General features: G+C 40.7%; 1 protein-coding gene across 6 annotated transcripts in view; it reads left to right on the forward strand.

Annotated features, from left to right (window-relative positions):
- The window catches only part of RapGAP1 (Rap GTPase activating protein 1), a 165,124-nt gene that overhangs the window by 133,020 nt on the left and 9,478 nt on the right, over window positions 1-22,626 (forward strand). For 5 of the 6 annotated variants that reach the window (XM_087358488.1, XM_087358490.1, XM_087358491.1 and 2 more), the window contains 3 exons: window positions 9,344-9,607; window positions 18,965-19,147; window positions 22,359-22,597. In XM_087358488.1, coding sequence (XP_087214614.1) covers window positions 9,344-9,607; window positions 18,965-19,147; window positions 22,359-22,597 — 686 coding nt within the window. Of the gene's footprint in view, window positions 1-4,649; window positions 4,733-9,343; window positions 9,608-18,964; window positions 19,148-22,358; window positions 22,598-22,626 lie in introns of those variants that run through there. The other variant, XM_087358494.1, reaches the window with a different exon arrangement.

Raw genomic sequence — 22,626 nt, forward strand, 5'->3', positions numbered from 1 at the left:
TATTTGTTTACATGTGTATTTAGTTATTTGTACTTTATAGGCATACTATGTTTGAGAAAGTAAAATTTATAAGGGCCGCGTTATGAACCCTTTCAATGGCGCAGACTTGATTTATTATTTATAAACACCCGCTACTTCTACATTGATCACCTAATTTTAATTATGTCAGAGAGAATAAATTTCTGTACCATCTTCTGTTTTTCAGTATCTCAAATAATGAACCATCATGCATATAAATGAAGGCGTTTATTTTCTTAAACTCAGGATTTTAAGGGTTAACAAGACGTGAATACAGTCACGGGCTGTAGTTTGTTCACCCCACAGGTAAATTATCGAAATCATGCAATTCCTGATACGGCTTGTGTTTCTCTGTTTCGTCACAGTTTTCATGCTGCTCCTGTGTGAGAGCTCAGTACTTTCTCAGTTGTCTGAGATGTAAAGAGTCGATGAAGTTTCGGTAAAGGTCTCAGGCAAGGCTTGTAAGTAGCCGGAGGAGAAGCCTCGATCCTATTTGGAACAATTAATTCGGAAATTGTAATAAGCTTATAAAAGATGTAAGTACAGCTTTGCGGTCCGTAAGCCTAGTATCCCCCTGCCCCTCCTGCGAGATATATTATCAGTTGTTTCCGTTCCCATAGCAACATCTCTGTAATGCAGACAGAATTTGAAGTTGGGATTTCATAAATTCTCAGTTGATGGAGTTGGAAGGATATGGCAGAAAGGCCACAATCTCCACGGTGTCATAAGTTATAGTATAGGCACTATTTTTCTGTGTTAAATTTCTTCTAAAGATCAAATTGTGGATGCTTTCGATTATTATCTTTATCCACTGAAGTATGTGCGATTTTTTTTGATGTAGTTTATTTGGGTTGTGTTTTATGTTTTGTGCAAAGAAAATCTGTTTACGTGATTTATTCTACTCTGAACAGGTTTTAACGGTGAGAAATTATTCACATTGAAGTTCCACGCCTTCTATGGAAGCTAAAAAGAATGCGATTTTAGAAACCGATATTTATGCTCAGGTGAACCACAGCTGGGTGGGAGTTGTGTAAGGTATGTGGTGTGTTCTCTTAGCGGTCCGACCCAAATCCTTATAAGTGAAGTATTAGATAAGACGTGACTTCTTTCCTGAATACTAGTTCATACGCGTTCTTTTGTACAGATGGCTTCATAGTCTGCAGTAAAAATTGTAGGTCGATTTTAAATTTTGTCCATATCGGTCCGATATAACACAAACAAAATTAATCTTTATCTATTTCGAATGTAAAAGAATATAGCAACACTTTCCCAGGACATGTATTACTTATACACGTCGATGTACCGATAATATGTCTGCTCAGTTAACAAGAACTACATTTTTCTGTTTATATACTGCGATGTGTACTTGAATGGTGTTCCGTAAATTTTCTTCAAAAAATAAATTGGTTTTAGTAATATTGCAGATATTTCGTTGATGGGAGTTGTTGAACGTCTCTCCTTCCCTACAAATGCTGTCATGTATAATCCTACGTATCTGTTCCTGTTCAGAGTAATAGAAGTGATGACATGACTAGGGCAGAGGAATGAGTAGTGCTTCGTCTGCATGAGCACCAGCGAATAAGCGCGATGCAGAATCTCAATATCAGAAACGAGTCCTGCCATTAGAAAGAGCGGCTGCCTCGTCATTTCATCACACACAAGCGTAATCAGGACACACACTGCAGGCTTAATGATACGGGTGCAGCAGTCTGGAATGCGCTTGTTTTCATCCCTGATGAAGCCCGCATTCGACTACCATTGGCGTGTGCAACACGACTGCATTGGACTGGAGAAATGTCCGCACACCGTTTTCCCCCCTTCCATCGCTGCACTTGTGCGTAGCTGGTGTTCAATACTTTTGTGTCACGAATTGGGATTGATTTTAAAATAGTTAACGCACATTAGCTTTATCCTCACTTCATTTTAATCTTAACAGAATATGCCGTCGGATATAACTAAAGGCATAGACCATGCATGACTCGTAATTTGACCCACTGAACGTCTTTATGGCTTACAAAAGCACGATTCTGACGAACAAAACATTGGGATACCAAACGTCGCGACGCCGCTTAGAGATTCGGTACTTAGCAGAGCGTAGCGATGTCAGTCGGCACGCCGTTAGACAACCGACGGCTAGCGTCACGACTTTCAGCTTCGAGACGTCGACGACGAACTCCTATATGATGATGATGATGATGATGATGATGATGATTTAGAATTAAGCGGCTATACCTGTTTCAGGTTCCGTTGAAGACTTTGCTTGGAGAGAGTGAAAAATACGCGGTTTTCTGTTCTAGATTATATTTCGTTTACCTGCTGTGTTCGGCGAAGACAATGTTTTAATTTGGCGTGAGTGTACGGGCTGGCAGGTGTCTCGTCTTTCTTCAGTGGCATTGTTGGCACACCGACAGACTGTTGCCATGGCAGCTGCCGGTCCTCTGGGAGCATTCAGGAGGTTATATCCGGTTGTTTTAAAAAATACCAGTGTCAGCTGTCTGTCGTGGCACATGGAGCGCAGCTAAAAGTATTGTGGGTAGTGGTGTTTATAAATGTTCTACGGCTGTAATGAAATACATAGGGGCTCTCCATTCCCTGCTCATTGTTATTTGAATTAAGCCGATAACATCGCACTAGCAATCTGTTTAAGAGGGCGCAGTTGTTGTTAGTGTAGTTGAGAATTAATTACGCCTTGTGCCACTTGGACCTAACGAGAACTGTGATATCTGTTGAAAATAAAATAGTTGCTTACCGGATGAATTCTTTATCGTGGGGTGTCGGGTTCGATTCCCGGCGGTGCCCGAATTTATAACTTGTGTTGGGCAAGGCCGTGGTCTAGGCAACACGGAGTTTTCCTCCGGGGGCTTCCCCGGTTTCTCCGTGGCATCCCAACAATTACTCCATTCACACACAGAAGAAGGCAATGGCAAACCACTTCTGGATCATCTGCCAAGAACGTATATGAACAGTTCCCAGTCCGAGAAAAGGATGGAAGGATCCTGTTCATATGGACCTGTCCTCAAGACAGAACACTAAATAAAAATAAAATGCATCACGAACACTATCTAATATCGTTTTGTGGTATCGGATTCATTATTCATTGTTTCATTTTAAGGTATTTTCAACATGCAAACCGAAATGTCTGCGAGAGAAAAATAAATATTTTAATATTCTTAATACTGCATTCCTAATTATCTTACTTACAGTAGAAATACTGAAAGTTAGGGTTAAATAATTAATACTTTAAATATGCCTTGATGCCCCTTTATAGGGGATAAGTTATTAAAAATGGAAACTGCTTGCACTGCCTTGTTGATTATATCGGCGAAGTTCTTCCAACGTCGCTTTCTCAGTGATGAAACCGTAGTACAGAATATGCCACAGGAGAAATAACATTCTTGGAAACGTGTTCTGTTCGTGAGAGGAGAAAAAACACTTTGTTGTTTCATCCGAGATTGCTTACAACAAATTTGTTATGGAATTTTCTTCCCTGTAAAGCAATTTTTTTACATTACTTGCACATAGGCCTGTAATATAGATTCTAGACTATAAGTTTTTGTTTTTTAAGTTTGGTATTAAATATGTCTGATGTTTTAGTTCTTTAACTCTCCCTTCGTCTTTCTTTATTTGTTAAATAGGTCTGATGGATTAGTTCTTTACGTCGCTTTTCAGAGGTCAACTGTTCTTGGTTAGTCAACTTTCTACGTCCAACAGCACCCTAGCAAATCTTCGTCTGTTTTTCTACGTGTGTTGTTAATATGGTCTCGTTTAACAATGTAAGTCTTCCTTCGCTTATCCTTATTTGTTAAATAGATCTGATGTCTTAGTTCTTTACGTCGATGTTCAGAGGCCAACTGTTCTTGGTTAGTCAACTATCTACTTCCAATCCCACCCTTGCAAGTCTTCGTTTGTTTTCTTCTGCTCTTCTGTTCTTGTTGAATAAGTTTTTCTGCGTTTATCAATGTAAATCTCCTTTCGCTTTTCTTTATTTGTTAAATAGGTCTGTTGTTTAAGTTTTTACGTCGCTGTTCAGAGGCCAACTCTTCTTGGTCAGTCAACTTTCTACGTCCAATCCCACCCTTGCAAATCTTCGTCTGTGTTTCTACGTGTGTCGTTAATATGGTCTCGTTTATCAATGTAAGTCTTTTTTCGCTTCTCTTTATTTCTTATATGTCTGATGTTGTAGTTATTTACGTCGCTGTTCAGAAGTCAACAGTTCTTGTTCAGTCAACTTTTTACGTCCAGCCCCACCCCTGCAAATCTTCGTCTTAAAATCGATCATAAGGCCAGTTTTCATAACAGTTTTCGTAATCGTAATATATCGAATGAGTATCAGTTTACCTTGTTGAAGTTGTTGGAGTTGGTACTTCAAATACTTGATAACGTCTTCTTTCACTTTTCTGATGTTTTAGGCCATCTGTCAGTCAATATTCAAGAATGCTAAGTGCTCCTTCTGGAGCAGTGATAATGCGACTGGCTTGATATTTTTTTATTTCTTTGTTGTGAAACGTTATATTTGTTTACTCGGCATTGTTGTGTTCCACAACAATGCCGAGTAAACAAACATCTGTTGGCATTGTTGATGACGTAATTTATTGAAGACAACGACTAATCACAAATTGTTATAGTATAAGATAATAGATAGACTAACGAGGCGAACAAACAACTGTTATGCTGGAGATTCCGTTGAAGGCTGGGATTTTTATCTCCTCTTAAGGTACGACGTACTTTACAAGTTTTTAGATTTGGACGACCCTATTGGTTGGTTACTTTAACACCAATGCCGTTCATCGTATTTCCTCATCCACAAGAGTCCTGGAGTTTTCGTCGTTTAACAAACAACCTGCTGATTCAGTTGATCGGAAAGGCACCTTAAATCTGCCAGCACCGGGGAACCTGACGTGTGTTGTATATTGATCAACTACTGGTGAGACTTGGGAAGCTTCCACGCACGTATAAAATCCGTCTCAGTTTGAATTTATATGCGTTCTTTGCACCACAGAATCCAAGCATAATGGGCCTGCGCTGACCTTCCGTGTTTTGTCACCGAGATAACGTATTTCTGTGGACGTTTATGTTTACGTTTGGGGGGAGGGGAAAGAAGTGGTCTGCACTGAACATCGAATGTATGAATTACGGTTCAGAGTGATCCAGTATAACCCTTGCTTCGTATTAACAGTGAAATATACCTATAAACGTCTCGTCATACAAAATAATGGCTGTGGCAAAATGTGTGCTTTGAAAGATGCACAACTTTTGTATACGATAATTTTCGATAGGGTGATCATGCATGGAAATACAACATAAAATAGTTTTTTCATTACTTTTTTGGAATCAATTTGAAAGGATGTGTTTGTGGTCTAATTTAAGGCCTCATCCCAGAATTTTGCCTGGAAGGGCTGAAGATTTCTACTAAACCCTCAACAGGATGGCCCACTCTTCAGGCATAGATTTGAACCTGCCACTTCTGGTATACGAAGCAGGAGTGCTAACCACTCAACCGTGACGTTCGGTATACGAGGTGCGATCGAAAGGTTTCCAGACTGCGCGTATAAAAACCCGTACACTTATCTCAGGTATTAAATTCATCCATCACCCTCGAAGTAGTTCCCCTGGGAGTGAATACAACGATCCCAGCGCCGCTGCCAAGCCTGGAAGCATCCCTGGAAATCTTTCTTTGTCAGCCTGTCAAGCACCATCTGCGATTCTGCCTGAATCTCCTCTATCGTCTCAAATCTCCTTCCCTTTAGCTGAATTTTTATCTTTGGGAAGAGGAAGAAGTCACACGGAGCTTAGAAAGGAAGTTGGGGTCGGTTCTTGCAAGATCTTTGAGCTCCTGACAAACGAGAAGTCGATTCTGCTTCTGGTCCTCAGACAGGATCCGTCGCATGTAATGACTGACTTTACAACGGGTTCCTGTCATCAATAGCAGAGCGTTTCTCCTTCGAGGTCTTCGTTGTTATTTGCCATCGTCCCACGATGTGTGCTGCAGCCCTCGCCAAACAGCACATTATCGTACGTCGGTCCTAAGGTAGGGACTTCACCTCTGACCCTGCATTTCGCCAGTCTTACAGTAAAGATAGTTACGAGCGAATGTGTGCTTCGTATATGATTTGCACATTTTTTTCAGGCCCAGTGCTTAGTCATGTTTTCTTTCGGCAAGACAAAAAGTTTCTCGTTTGGTTTGTCTCAGTTCCTCACTTTAGGTAGCAAGACGCACCTACTCAAGTTAAAAAGTAGCAGCTCAGTGGTGATGTCGTGTAAGAGGCCATGGCAAACCAGAAAACGAGCTTGGACTTACACAACCCGCCTGTAAAAACATTTTGACTGTCAGCATAATAATGGGTTTTGAAGTAACAAATATAGGCCAGTTACTATCGGATTAAGTTCTAACTTGTGTCATTACTATAGATAAGATTGTGTGTTTGAAAACTTTTCATATTAAGTACAAAGACGTGTAGATATGCGTATAAAAAGTAGATTCACTACTTTCTGTGTGTGTGTGGGGGATTTGAAATAAATGTAGTTTAATTAATACCGGTAGCCAGCTACAGAAAATAAAAGACACGTGGCGGAACGTCGGTCATCTGTTACGAGACTACACGGTGCAGTATCAGAAAAGTCTCTCATTTTCTTGTGTGAGAAGATTTTAATTGAATCTTAGGAATTGCGGTGTGATGTGGTCTGGGATCATTTAGCTCAGGATAGGACCAGTGCCGGCCTTTCGTGAACATGGGAATCAACTTCGGGGTCCTATAAAACCCTGGGATTTCTTGACCAGATGAGCAAATATCAGTTTTATTAATGGCCCTGTTCCATCATGGAGGTGGTATACCTGTAGTGCAAATACGACAGAGTAAATGCAAATCAGCCATTCCTTTATGTTACTCGTACCACGTGGTGTGTGGATGAAGATGACACGTCCTATAAGGACCCCCTCCTCTCCAGACAAGGTCCTTGAAGACAATCCAGTCCATTTTTCAGGACGTTTCGTCCCACTAAATCCATAACGCTTGCTCTAGAAAGAATTGTTATGGTCGATACATTAAAAAATGTATTTTGTGGTTAATGAAGGAAGCGGGCGCGTTTTCAAACTGGCAGAATTCTTTGCCAGGTGGCCCGAAGGATGATAATCGATATCGCCATTGTCTTGTTGTGGTTTGCTGTTGTGACGTCAGTCAGTCACGCCAAGCCCTTGCCTTTCATGTGGGAAGTTGTCGCCTTCGAAGTCAAGTAAAACAAGTGTTACTGCTACACCCACCGGTCATATTGGTTCACTGTTCACTTAGCGTACGGTATGTCACGCTCTTTTGTCGGTATTTGTCGCCGTGCACAATTTAAAGCGCCCCGAATACAATCCAAATTCCGGATTCTCGATAGGTTCAATTGAAGAAAAGAATAACTGTAATGAACTGTCGGGTGCCATGAAAGCAGTGCTTTGGGGGGGGGGGGGGCAGCTTACAACTGCCCCCAAAATTTAGAGACTTTACAGATGTAGTAATTTAAACAATGTTAGTAGTCGTCTCTGGTAATCGAATCGCCCGCCATTGGAGTCTGGCTTGTGTCAGTTTAAATATGGAGTTCATATGTTTACTGTGTGTTTCTCTGAACATAATTCGGTATTGTTTACGATGTCTTTGTTCTGTATTTGAGAGGTCCCCGGTTATATTCTCTGTGGAAAATGAACAATCACGACCAAAATTTTTCACAGATTTCAATCTCTGTAACCACGTTCCGTGATCGAACCTTATAGTAGGCCACGTTAGTGTCTCACAACCAACTATTCATAGTATGATAGAAATGTTGAACAAGCAAGGAACTAGGATACAACTTATTTTTTTAATCTTACGCAACTTAACTGCAAAAAGGAAATAAAGGACGTGGAACAGAGTGATATTAATACAAATGCATTACGGCGTACTTGTACATGTCATCTGGACCCGAAAAGACTTTGCTGACTCTGTTATATCATTTGTGGTTAATGGTTGTGCATGGTTTCACCTTCGGTATGCTAAGTAACATTGTGAATCAATGTTAATCTAAACTACATCCGTTTTTGTTTTGTTTCTCCAAATGCGTAACCTTCGAACATTCATTCAGTATACCTTTCGTTGTGGTATTGTTCCAAAATGTTGGGCCGATATTAAAGACTCGTAAGCAGTCTCGCTTGGTGTAAAACATAAAGTTCCGTATGTGTAGATCATTTTCATTTATCGATCAAGTTACTAACATGAAGCTTTAGAATTAGTGCCTAGTATTTGTATCACGGCGATAATTCTTTGCCCTGATGATGGAGGCAGCAAACACCTCTGAAACGTATACCGGACTACGCCGCGCAACAACATAGAAAACAGCCATCTTCGAGTATACGTTGATCTATTGGAATTCTTTGAGGAACAAACAAGTGTAGATCTACAGTAAACCTTATTCTGGTGTGTGGTACAGAAATTGTAAATAAAATTATTTTAGTGTATCGTTGCCTAATGGCACTGCTGATTCTAAGTCATAGACTGACGGACGGGCAATATATAAAGCATAAGACGTTTCACTGTTTTCCTTGGCTTAAAAGATGTTTTACACATGTCATTGAACTGGATCTTCGTAAGCACAAACATGACAGACGCTAACTACATGTTTAACTGTTCTCTGTACACGCGGTCTGCCCGGATCCGGAACTGCTTACCGCGCGAATAGACGCTATTTTATAAAGTAGGCCCTGCAGTTTGTGTTCATGTTTAAGAGGCTTCGTGATTTGGAGCGCTGGAAGTTGTGATGGTATGAGGTTTGGTCTCACTGTTTCGTGTCTGTTATTGTAATGGCGGTAGAGAAAGTTTGTAAGCTGTACTGGCTTCAGGCCAGGAGGTCAGGCTCCATTCTTACGCCTCGGAATGTGACGGTCTTATTTGCTGTAAGTTGTGTGCTATTCTCATTGCTAATTGGTGATACAGAATGCAAGGCATTGCTCGTTAGTTCGAGGCATCGTGGCGGATTAAAATCAATATACGTCTTTTGTCGTTTCTGTCTATTTTCAATCCTTTCTGCCTACTTACTCGCTTCAGTTATTATTATTATTATTTACTATTTTAACTTCCCGGTGTAGGGTCTTTCTTCAAAATGTTGTATTTTCGCAATTGGTAAAAAAAATTCGCTGCCATGTGCAACTCGGAGATTCAATACCTGTTCACAAAAATCCCACCCAAAACTTAAATCCTTGTCTACATTTCCTAACAGGGTCGTCAGCCCCGGGCAAAACTTCCCAAGCTGATCGATGACGCACTGTGCACAGGTGACAAGTCCCTTACCCGCAATTCTCGTTTTGATGTTGCAGGCTTCCCGTGAGGACAGTCGCTCAACTGTCACCGCGACGCCTCCTTGTGGTGGGTCTCAGCGCCTTTTGGAGGAGACGCTGCAGAAATCGGCACCCTACCCGATGATCGTGCTGCCTCCTGGTGGCGGGTACTGGCTCGACGGACAGGATCATGAATGTCCTTTCGACACGCGGGGGAACCCAATTCTACCACACACCACGTGGCGCGCCAAATTCGAGACGGACGACACGGCCAAGTGTTACCGCAGGTTCTACGTCGGACGGGTGAGTGAGTTAATCCGCTCTTCCGAAACTAGTGTCTGACATTAATGATTGATTGTTTAACTACGTATCTCGTTAAGAAAAAGGCATGCCATAGTTTTCGTTTTCCGTGTTGTTTTCGTTGTCAATAGAAACAAATATATAAAGCCATTTCACGTATTTTGCAACTGAAAGTTGCCAAATGCATCTTGAGTTTTTCCCTGGCTGTACTTCCGCGAAAAACAACTCGAGAAATTGTGAGCGAATGTGAATGAGATGTGATATTTTGGAATCGTAACTAAAGTTTGTCGACACATTCCAGTTTTGGTTAAAATTCGACATCAGTAACGGACAACTTTGCGTGAATACTGGTAGGCGTTTCCGCGAATGGATGTGATTTAGGTAAGGGAATCCGCAGACTAACTTCGTTGCCATGGTTACTTGGTTATCTTGGTTACTATAGTAGCCATGAGGATTCCCCAGCGACGTGATAACCTTGACATCGCTACCGTCATTATGAAAAATCAGATTCTGGCGATTGCAACGGAATGGTTACGCTATGCACACATTTCCTAAGTTGTTAAGAATTTGGAACTAAATAGTGTGATTATTCTCCACGTAACTTACTGTGGAGATATTCGCAACCAAAAGAAGGCGTTTGTTGCCTTTTTTACAAATGTAGCATGAAAATTGGATTTTTCTCGCTAGGCCCATCAGGCGGGTAATAAAAGTGACTGACCACGTGTTCCGTAGATTAAATTTTCGCTTAATGTGTATGTACGTTGTGCAACACAGGATCTACGTCGTGGGCGACTTCTGAATTACAATTTAAGGAAAATAAATTTCAAGGCCCTCTCTTCTCGCTAACTAGCACACTGCTACCGAACATGGCGTTTGAAAACTTTTCAAATTGACGAGTAACCCAGTGGGAGGCTTTCGTTTCATTTCCTTTTCCGGTTACGTCGTTAATTATTTTTATTGTTGCTGTCCTGTTTAAAGTGGAACGGCAGAGACATTTGGCGCGTGTGGACCAGCTGAAATATCGCGAGAAAGTGACTCCGGTGTTTTCTTTGAAATGTCTTATATTGCCAGTTTCGTAAATGTGATTTGTCCATTGTAATATTCCATCAGACTACGCGACGCTACAACCCAGAAGACAGCCATCTTCTGACTCAACGCCGTGATAACTTCAAATGCTACAGGATGATGGATGTTTATTTGTTTAGAAAGTTATTTTACTGAGCTGTGAGGCGATTACAGATAACAGTGTTCATTATTAACATAGTTTTAATTGTTAGATTGGTTAACGCGCCTGGAATGTTTCGAGTTACTTCGGAGACGTCTTTCCCACTGATCATAATTTCGTGGGTTCAATTTGTGGATGCGACTGCCATGTGTCCAGTGCTTCTGTCATGCTGTTGACCGTGTAATTAATTTGTTCTGAAAGGAACTGCGTAAAGTAGAATTCGACGCGTGATTATTTAGTGTTACCTGCCTACCAGCAGGATGTTGGATTCTACATGTGCCATATGTCATCCACCTTTCCACAAACTTTCTCTGTTTTTTGTTTGGAGTATCTGCTGCCCAGTTGTGTGTTTTAGAATTATGAGCAATGAATGTACTTGAGGTTTCCATAATGGCGTTTTGTGCAGAGGTGGTCGCACGGTCTATGGCGAGCACTGCTAATGTTGGGGCTGCGTATTCGAACCCCGCTTGGGACTCGGGAGTCTTTTTTCATATTTTTATGCAGTGAACCGGCCGTAGCGTGAAGTTGATATTTTACCTCCGTCTATAGAAAATAATGATAATGGCGAATGTTTATCAAGTGGCGTGAATGTTTCTCACGATAGTTTATGACAACAGTGGAGGTGCTCAGTGGTATTATTAATGGTTTGGTTATTTATTGTCGTTGTTTGAACTACGTAATATCGAATGACTTGGGGATATATCATTAATGGCGAGTGGTTAAGGAATGTCGCGCGTGTGTGAAGACTCTTCTAGTATTCACATAGAAAGTCACAGAAAATGCTTTTATACGCAGTTATGAGGGGTGTAAAGGAAAAGACATCTTATTTGTTTCTTAGCTGCATTACGTTGTATAATTAGTTGTTCAGTTGGAAGAACACTTCTTGATGATAAACGTATTTCTTCATATATATTAATGCTGTTCTCGAATGAAGATTCTAAAGGCATTGGTTAGCCAAATTTTGCTGAGTCCTCTCTCTTTTTAAACATCCCGTGGGATTCAGGTTGTCATCCGTCTTGCCTGCTGCACTTCAAGGCAGAAATTAAATGGTAGATAACTGAAGTGTGAACCATTTTACTGGTAGTTTGTACTTTTGTTAAAGTTTTTACGACCTTACTGCTAAAACACGTAAGCCATTACGTGTCTCATTGTGACGTAGTCGTAGTCGTAGTGAAAATGTCAGCCAGATAACGGACGAAGATTATCGAACGCTGTCTGGCTGTAGCAGATGTCTGTTCAAAGTAATGATATTGACTGTTTGCTTTCACTTTACGACCCTGCGGGTTTTGTTGATACGCGGCTTTTGTACAGGGCGCACGATGTGAACACACTTAGGCCTAGGCGGAACGGATGTCTACTAAATTTGGTATTGCGGTTTAAGACCAAAAGTTATCGCGCCAGTTTAAATTTGGTTAGTATCCGTCCAATATAATAGGAACTCCACATGAGCCCAGTCTGTTTTTGAAATGGCTCGTACAAAAGACTAATGTGTGGCATTAAATACATATCACAGTAACCTGCAAGTTTTCTGTGAATAATCAGTAAAAGGTTATGATAAACTTTTTTCCAGTCCTTTCTTATTCCATTAATAACTAAATTACGAATTGAAATCTGAAGGTTCCTGACAATGGTGCTTTATTTGTCAAATAGTTCTTTTGGACTTCGTCCGTCGTCTGAATTATAAAATCATAAAACTACGACGTTTCAGAAGCTGCTTCAGATACGAAATGGGGTAAAAGGACAGAAGACGTACCTGTGCCCTCTGGTTGAGCCTAGGCTCAAACCTGAACTGAGGATAGAAAAATGTTGTAATTTAAACAATGGACAAAGTCCTTAAGGACGATTTTACGTAAATTAGTGGGGGGGGGGGGGTTCTCCAGAAAACTGTTTTTGCGCACTACAGTAATAATTAGCAAATAATAGTAATAACAATGATAAAAGTTGTCCGTCGTCAGACATACGGCAGTACGTTTTGTGTGGTAAATGCAGATATATGTATATATTGTACGCGTGGCTCAGAGCTTCTCCAGTGCCGGTCCATTTACCAGAATTGGAAGCTCACTGCTGAGGAGGAACTGTTTTGAAGAATGTGCACTTTGGTACACGGCATGGCAGTCGCATAGGACTGTATTTCATTTATTAAATATTTTATCAGATAGGAAAGTTCAGGGGAAATAACTGGATATGTTCAGGTTTTATATGGATTTGCTAGAGACGCTTCTTCGGAGGAAAAATAAGCTTATGGAAATGTAGTTTCAAGAGGAAGAGAGAAATATTAAAAAAGAAAAAGATATCTGGAGCGTACATTTCACTTATCCCTGGAGCGCGTGATAAATGTTCGTGGCTTGATTTCATTACATCCCACCCCACGACCTGAGTCTTCGATTTATGAAGGGCACAGCGGGGTGGTGGCTGCTGCCTTTGGTTACGTGGCACGAGGCGAAGATAATCACCTTCTTGCTGGCTGCTGGTTGGCCGACGTGTCGACAGGTGGTATCTGTTTCTGCCTTGCCTGAGCGTATGAACTACCAGTCTGGGTGAGATTTCAGGTTCTCATTGGTGGCGATCGCCCTGATGCTGGAGGCTGGAAGCACCTCTGAAACGTCGGTAAACTTCTTTCAGACAACACGGCGCAACATCTCAGAGGACGGCCATCTTCGTATCTCGCGCCTTGGGAACCTGAAATCTCATTGTCACGAAAGCCTGGACACGGCTGTGTGTTCGTCCCTCTTCTGTCGTGAGTGGATGTGATGCGCCTTCCAGCCACCCCCCCCCCCCCCCCCATTCATGGGCATCCTTGCATTTCATTAGACACCAAATCGTTTCTGCAACAGTGTAGGCTGCGATAAATGGTTTTCACACGACCCTGGTCTAAGAAATATAAACGCCTGCGTCGTTCAATTAGGCTGATCCACATTACAACGATGTCGGAGAAGTTGCCTATCTTGTACGGCTCTGTACGTGCTCTACTTAACTTCAACTGTAACGGAATGATGATTATGGTAATTTTCGCATCACTCACTTTTTATTAAAACGGTGGCCGTCTTGTTTGCTGCAATGATTACAGTGTAAGAGGTTTTAACGTTGACACGTCTCGGTGTTTATCTTCAGAGGCTTGTGTTCAATCTACGTTCCTCCGAAAAGATTGTCACGAAATTTGTTATCGGGATGGGGTCTTCCGTAAGTTTTGGAATGTAAACTTGAACCTTGGTAGAACCTTCTAATAAGCAAAAAGTCCTCTTCTAAATCCTTCCTTAGTTGATAGTCTCATAATGATATTAGTTAAAATAGAATACTTTATTATTAACCTATCAATAATCGTCGCTTGTGTAATAAATTGCTGATCATTCTTTCGCTGTGTGGGCTAGTTTAATGATTCTGCTTGTTAGAATTCGAACCGGATTTGTCCCAGACATTATTCAACCGATACCATGATTTTAACCTGAGCGGAAACGCCATTAGAAATGTGAATTTTGTTTCGCCTTCTGGACAGACTACTGCCCCTCCCCTTAACGTATTTTCTTTTCGTTTCCGTTCCTAGCCCCCCTCTTCCGTCCTTTTACGTGATGATTCACCTGTTCATAACCCCAGCAAGAGGCCTTGGAACCTGAGGTGTAGTCATTGTGTATGGAGCCTTGCCGTGGAGAAACAGGAAAATGATTGGTAGATGGCTGTAACAACAAGAAAAGTATAGATTCTTTCTTCCTGCGAGTCGTAGTAGAACTCTTATTATACATGTCTTGGTACAGCGGTCGCAAAAATGAGGGATTAATTAGAAATTAAGAAGTACAGGGTCATTTCTTCAACCATGCCATGAAGGAAAGAGATCATTTGATATACCTTGGTGTGAGTGGGAGTATAACATTAAGATGGATCTTTAAAAAATATGTGAATAGGTACCATTGGCGAGCTCTTTTGGATATGACGGTTTTGGTAGCTAAATTTTACTTGTTGATTGTGCATCAGAATGTTTATTTGATTACTGACTGTTGTAACCAAGTGAGCTGGACTAGCGAAGTTAATGAAATAAGTAGCAACGATTTTCGAGTTCTCACCATCCTCTTTGCCACCATGTCCAATAAATTTTATCAATATAAATGAAACTATCAACTGATCTCATGGTGACGCATGTATTAATCTATTTTCAGTTGTTTTCTCATGTTTCTTATGAATTATATGAAACTTGTATACGAGCCTTTCTACTGGCATTCTTAAGGAATGACAAGATGGAAACAGTATTTAAGGCAGACTAACCACTAGTCACTCCCATGTGCCTTCACAATTGTGTCTGACAGAGAGAATGGTCGACCTCGTAACCACCCACAGCATGCGGTGTGTGTGGGATCATTCTCACGCGCCACGCAGAACAATGTACTCAGTTCTTCGTCTTGTATTACCCGCAAGATGTGGTGGTATCCTGTGTACTCTAATTGCATCATTGACCTACGACTGGGTTGGCTTCAAGTCCTAGTGTGTAGCAGAAATCGGTCCCAGCCCACACATTTAGTAGCCCTATACGTCATCCGACTCCTATATCCGGTTCGATTTGTTGAATTTCTGTGTATCATCTGCACAAGTTTTGCAGTGCCGGATGGAATGTAAAGCTAATGGCGAATCCTGAACGATTACTTGATTGATTGATCCGAAAGTCATTTTGTAACTTCACTGTCTGCCTCAATCATTTGTAATGAGAAATGCAAGGTGAGATCTTTCGATGCTATTTCTTTAATTGAAATAAATATTTAATAGCAGTCTGAACTAAATTGTTATACTATAAGGAGTCATTTTCATTAAAATGTTAGCATTTACTAGAAACTAAAGTCTTCTATAGTTATCGTAATAACCAATTATCACATCTAGATCTGCGTTCCCCACCTCAAAGAAGACACAGTCCTGCTCCATTGCAAATACCAGTGGTTAATGTAGTTTAAAAAAATAATTACTGATTATCCTGAAGTCATACTAAATCCACAAAAACACTGTGAAAATCGCAGAATTGCTGAAATTGGGACCTGCAGCCATCGTCAAAGAGTCAATTATGATCTTCTGGATTGTGACTCCTCGTGGCCTTGCACGTGGTTACCAGCGTTTCGGAGGAAAATATGGGTTCTATTTTCAGGGTGGGCTCACTTCAGGGTGCGATATGAGTGTTTTCCTGTATCAGTGAAGGCCTTGCGATGTACTGATCACCCATCCAAGGAGTCCTACTGCCTGCCTAAATCCGTTCATAATTTAAGAAGTATTTCTGAATCCGAACACGCCATAAGGCCTTATCCTTAAAGGATGAAAAAGTTATATGTAATAAATAAATAATTGCATACTTCACGAGGTATTCTGAGCAGATGGCGTGCACCAATAATATTCATTTTTGTTTTCACTTGCTCGGCCAGGAGAAAATCGATAAGCTTGGGCAATTTTGCATCTTGGCATGCAACTCGAAATGTAAAGAAGACTCTCATCATAGCGAATCGTCCTGATGATGGAGGCAGTAAGCACCTCCAAAACGTCGATTATTTCTACGACTGCCCGGTTCAATTTCCCACGAGATAGTCATCTTTATACTCGCCGCATTGAGAAACTCAACTCAACTCTGTGAATTCACATTGCATAGGATACAGCAGGCGAAAGCATTTGTAGGCGCGCTGTATGCAGAAAGTAATGGTGGGAATTGTGCCTGCTTATTCACATGTCGTACTACTTGTGTTTCTTGCAAAGTGTAAGTTCCAGTTTAGTTTTCCTTAAACTGTGGCACTTCCGGAAATGTCACGAACTTAATGGCGGCCAGGTTCGTTGACATTTCAGTTCCTTTGTATTGTCAGCGTTGAAGCCTGAGCCTGCATGTGCTTCGCCTTTATGTGTAGTTCTGAGTTAGAGGGGACAACAGCTCATAGCACAGGATGTGCCATTTAAAACGAAACCCAATAACAGCCACGTGCTACTCGAGGCGAAATGGTGCAATCTGAGTACGTATGGTGCTCAGTAAACGCGAAACTCTTCGGGTGTCCTGGGATTCCGTTACAGTCGAGTTTTTACTTTATTTGTCTTTAAGATGGTACAAAGCGCGCCGAATCCGAGGAAGGAGTTACTCATGAACCGTGGACACAGTCAGGGCTGTGCAATTAGCAGAACGAAAGGAAAGGTTAGTTTTAGCAAAGGTGTTTCGTTCGGAACAAAAATTATGTCGCCAATCCACGACTCAGTCACCTGGTAAATAAAAAAATAAAATTAAAAAACCCAAACTAACTGATTTGAAGATACTGTAAGCTACAGTTAGTTACTGGGGCATACAAACCAACACAAGAACGCGCAGACGTGACAGTTCAGCCAATCGGGTCGTAAAGACATGGCCTCACAGACTGGAAATGCAAGTCGTGTTAAAAGTTAACATAGATTGTGGTCTTCTGGGTTGTTACGCCGTGTGGTAGGGTGAAGTGATTTTTCCCTGAAAATTAAGGCGATTCGTTCCACCGAAACGCTGATAGTGGCCTACAAGACCACACGGCGTCTTGTCTCAGACGACGAAAATCGGTGTCTTCGTTGCCTTGAGCTCGTATGTTAACCATTTTCATGCTGATTTTTTGTATTGGAAGCGCCTCACTTCTGCGTTTATATTTCCAGAGCATTGTGCATTTCTGTTATTGAGAATTTGCACATGATTAGCTGTAAGACCTGATAAGTGCCGAGGTATATTTTTTTATATAGATCTTTCAAAATTCCTCATAAATTCTTACCTCAATGACGAAGGTTTCTCGAGGGAAAAGGTAATTGTATAACACCCTTTCTGTTCTAAAATGTGTGAAACGAGGAGGAATTCTTTTTTATAGAAAATGTTCACCTCAACATGTGAAAAAAAAAGCAACGAGTCTAGTCGATAAAATACTTTTCGAAATGCTCTTAGTAAATACTACATGTAAGTTTTCAAGTTATTTTACACGACGCTTAAAAAGTATTGAATTATAATTGAAACTGGCCACAGTATGTAAGGAAACGACTATTCCTAAAGAGGTCTGGCAGTATTATCTGCTTTCAGATAAAAATGTTGGAAGATCAGCGACAAGGAGACTTGGACTATGTAAAACGTTCAATTTTTCACGGCGACAAGATTTAATAGTCTTCACGGGCGAATAGCCACCAGTACCTATCGGAGTCCGATGTTGGAGATGTCTCTGAAATGTCGGGGTTTTTGCGAAAAGGAATTCGATCATTTGTCGAGGCACATTTTTTATACTGAATAATTTGCTAGGTAATGGGATTGTTGTGAATTGTTGAGTTATGAAGTGACAGGAATGAAGTTCAAGATTCTAATAAATGTTCTGAAGACTTGGCCTGGAATGAAATTATGAAGGACGGACACAAGAAATTTTTTTTTTTAAAAAAGTATGAGTTCCGAGTAATTTCCAGTGGCATAATGTCCATATTAATTTTCATTAATGTCCGTCCAGCCATTCTCTAGTCATTAAATGTATACAGGCGGATGTTGTCAAACTGGGTTATGTTTGATTGTTTTACGCATGCGCAGAGGATCACGGTAATGTCATCATAATCGTCGCACCTCACGACTTTGAGAATTCGTTACGTTTGTAGTTTGTTACTGGAAAATAATATATATGTCTTTGGGAAGTCTACAGTGGCATAATATCCATACCAAATTTTATGTTCATTTGTTCAGCCATTGTCTGTTTAATAATTGCATTTAGCGTCTCTGTTTCAATGGAGACAAGAAGATGGTTATAAATCTAAGTAAAAAAACCTGTGACTCCTTGGTTTTCTCTCCCTTTAAGTTTTCCTGATTAAAATGTTTCACAGTTCCCCCACACATGACCACCACACCCCCTCTGTAATTTCATCCGTCCTCCCATTAACGTCTTTCATAATTTCTTCTCATCAGTTTAGACTCCTTGAATTTATGTGATTTTATTGTAAGAGACCTGTATGAAACAGATTAAATATTGTCTTCGTATTTTCAGACGCAACACAGGAAGATGGATCCAAATATAATATTTGCAGGAAGTTCCCAAATTTAATCATCTCATAGTAGCAAAGCTATTTTAACTGCATTTCAAATGCATCTTCACTGAAGTAGTGTTCCTGTTATCTATTGCAACGTTTCATGGTGTGTGGATTTTTTTTTCCAGGAACACCTGAATCTCATAGGTACAGATGAGAACTTGGGTCCTGTATGCCTGTCAGTGAAGACGGAGAATGTGGCATCACAAGAGCATACCAGGATATTGCTGCGACTCAAGACGGGAACAATGCATGAGTTGGTTCCCTCCTCTTGTCTCTCGCCCTCTCCTTCGCCTGTCAGGATGGCAAAGGTACGTGCTTTTAAAATCCCTGTTACGTGTCCCTGATGGATGGTCTTCTAGGCTGCGATGCTGTGCGGTTTGTTTAGAGCAGTGGTATTCAACCTTTTTTGTTCGCGTACCCCCAAATATAATTTTTCTTCAACTTTGTACCCCCAAAGTTGTTGGTGTATAATTCAAGTTATACATAGTATATAATCTACATCTAAAATAAATTAAATAAATTACATTACTGATTATTCAGTGTTTATCATAAAATAATATATATATTTTTTAAAATTTCACGTACCCCCTAAGATGTCTTCGCATACCCTCGGGGGTTGAATACCACTGGTTTAGAGGGAACCAGTATCTTGGAGGAACATACTGCCCCCACCAGCCTTAAATGTGGAAGCAGTTTGTTTCTCTGAAATGTTGGTACCCCGTTTACAAATTTTGCTTTGAAAAGCATATCAAAAGGAACCATGATAGTGACCTAGGCAGAAATGAGAAAATAATATTTAAAAAGATCGTAATATAATACATTGGGAACATGCGAACTACAAGTATGAAGAAGATTGGCTAATTGGTTGGTTAGTAGCTGATGGATAAACAAGATTTGTGTAATACCAATCCCTGGCCACTAATATTGCCGAATCTATTCATTCACTCTGGCAAAGACTTGGCAAATGAAGAATGTGCATCCAGTTTCGTAAGACGTAGTGTTTGGTACAGGATGGTGTTAATTGACACTGTTATCCTGCTGGAAAGTTAGTGGTACTTTTGAGGTAGAATTTAGTTTCAGCCACGATTTGGCCGTGTTGCTCTAAGACGTCATTTATACTTATTTAGTACAGTGCTCAGTATGAAGTTGAGTCTCGTTTTGAACTTTCAGACTGATTACTTTGGGTGGATCTGAAGTCCTGTCGGTTGCAGTTTTTTGTTACAACGGAAGGGTTCAGTTGCTTGACTAATTGAGGTCACACTTCACTTATTTAGGTCTCCGTCTAATATAGGTGGAGCATGATATGAAGATTTCTGTCTTCTGGGTTGTTGCGCTGTGTAGTCTGGTGGATGTTTGCCAACGTTTCAGAGGTCATACTGCCTCCGTCATCAGAGTATGAAGATTTCTGTCTTCTGGGTTGTTGCGCTGTGTAGTCTGGTCGATGTTTGCCAACGTTTCAGAGGTCATACTGCCTCCGTCATCAGAGTATGAAGATTTCTGTCTTCTGGGTTGTTGCGCTGTGTAGACTGGTCGATGTTAACCAACGTTTCAGAGGTCATACTGCCTCCGTCATCAAGACGATTGAATCGACATCTACCATACTACACGGCGCAACAACCCAGAAGACAGAAATCTTCATACTCCGCTGTGAAAACCTCAAATTTTACGGAGCATGATATGTTTCCAAGTAACCAATACCAATTCTATAAAAGTTGTTATGAATAGGTGAGTTTATTTCGCAGTGTCCAGTGTGGAAAGCATAGTAATCTTGTTTTGGGCATTATTTACATATACATAACTGTATTTGAAAGGTAACAGCTTTTGTAATTATATTTATATTGCTTCATCTTCCGTAAATAGATTTTTGCCACTCGTTCACGATTAATGAACACACAAAATAATTTGTCGTTTTGGCATAACACAGGAGACTAGTTTTTCGATCATATTTATTCTTCTTCGTATTCTTATAATATATTAATGTTCTGCTCATAATGTTCGTAATTAATAAATACTCGAAATAATTTATCACTTACGAATAAAATATGAAACTAGGTTACAGAGTTACAATAGTTATTCTTCAAATAAATTAATATTCAGTTCAGAATAGTTTTTTTGTAATACTTAAAATATGAAACTAGTTTCTAGACATAAAGTCATATGATATAAACTATTTTTGTTGATTTTAGATTAGGCTGTTAAGTTCATTAGAGTTCTAAAATGCAAAGTTTATAAATAATAGTCTCTCTCTCTGTTGAATTTGTATTATGGGTTGGAAATTAATTTTATGTTTAAATTCAGAGGAGCCAATAAGTACATTTTGGCAAAATTCCATAGATTGTTTCAGTATTTCGATGACTAATGCATTATTTGTTCTGCTGTTTCAAGGTTACAGTAGATTTTATTTCATATACCAAGTTAGCTTATTGTGTGTCTTATATGGGGGTTTGTAATGTCTTCTGATGGTTTTCCTTGACCCTCGTGCCATGTACTGAAATATAAGCCAAAGTAGTCTTCCGAAGATCCTCGCCCATATCTGCGGAATTGAGATGCACCAGAAGCAAAGTTGAATAACGCCATTCTTTGTGATCTGAAACTGGAATGTATGTGTAGTTTGGGGAGGGGGAGTGGAAGGGAGAGGAAAAAGGGATGAACTGAAGCATGTCTTCGACAAGCAAACTACTTGCGCGGAGCAGTGAATCTGGACGCAGGAAACAGCATGTCAGGAAGCATGAGCGTACTTCCTGTCCAGGTGAACAGCTGCAGGTAGCTGACGTTTCAATTATTTTGTGGAGCAGATATTTAGAAGGAGTGGAACTGGTGGTTGTAGGAGTAAAACATCAAAGGGTTCTGGGTTTGACCCTGACCAGATATGACTACAGAATTTCTGTATACCCTTCACCTCTTACACACTTTGGAAGTGCAGAGAATATACTAGATGCCCCACTATGTAGGCTACATTATGCTAAAGATCTCCACTTCTGTTCGTCTCTTCTTCTTCTTCTATGGCTCTCCGCTCCGTATTCGGTCCATGGCCTCCTCAATTCTCCTCTCCTATTCGGTCCTCTGTTAGGTCTGTCTGTCCGAGGTTTAGGTTTAGAAACATCTTCCTTTTTACGGTGCAAGGTTGTTAGCCTTGCGACCAACCCCCAACCTGGAGGACCAGGGTACCTGTCTTAGTCTGACCTCTCCCCCTCGACCAATCTGGCTAGGGAGGTCCTACCAGTAGCTCTTGGGGTCACTGAGGTACTCAAGCCCCACCACCACGACAAGGTGCAGGTACCATTAAGTGGAGTTCTGTCCATCTCTCTGACTCGTAAGTACTCTCACCATTAAAAACTGAACAGTTGGTGCAATGTACTTGTATTCAAGGTCATCTGGTTTGAATATTGCTTGGACTGGTGACTGTCCTGATGTAGATTTTTCATGGTTTTCCTCACTCTCTAAGATTGTTTCAGAATAATACCTTCGCACGGGACATGAACACTCTGAAATCCAATTAACCAATTTTTCCATCTGCAGCTGTTGAATGAGCAGCTCAGTGTGGATCAGTTTTCACCGGTGCTATGTCCCCGAGCATCGCAGCTGATTGCGGCCTATGACGAACATGTTCTGGTTTCCAACTTCAAATTTGGTGTGTTGTACCAACGGTTTGGACAGACAACAGAGGAGCAATTATTTGGCAATGTTCATTCCAGTGCAGCATTGGATGAATTCCTGGAACTTCTGGGACAGCGAATTCAGCTTAAGGACCACAAAGGGTATGAGTTTTGATGTCATATTTTTATAC

The sequence above is a fragment of the Zootermopsis nevadensis genome, unplaced genomic scaffold (genome assembly GCF_977971745.1).
Source record: "Zootermopsis nevadensis isolate Lab colony 2312 unplaced genomic scaffold, Znev_1.0 Znev_ptg000030l, whole genome shotgun sequence".
NCBI classification, from domain to species: domain Eukaryota; kingdom Metazoa; phylum Arthropoda; class Insecta; order Blattodea; family Termopsidae; genus Zootermopsis; species Zootermopsis nevadensis.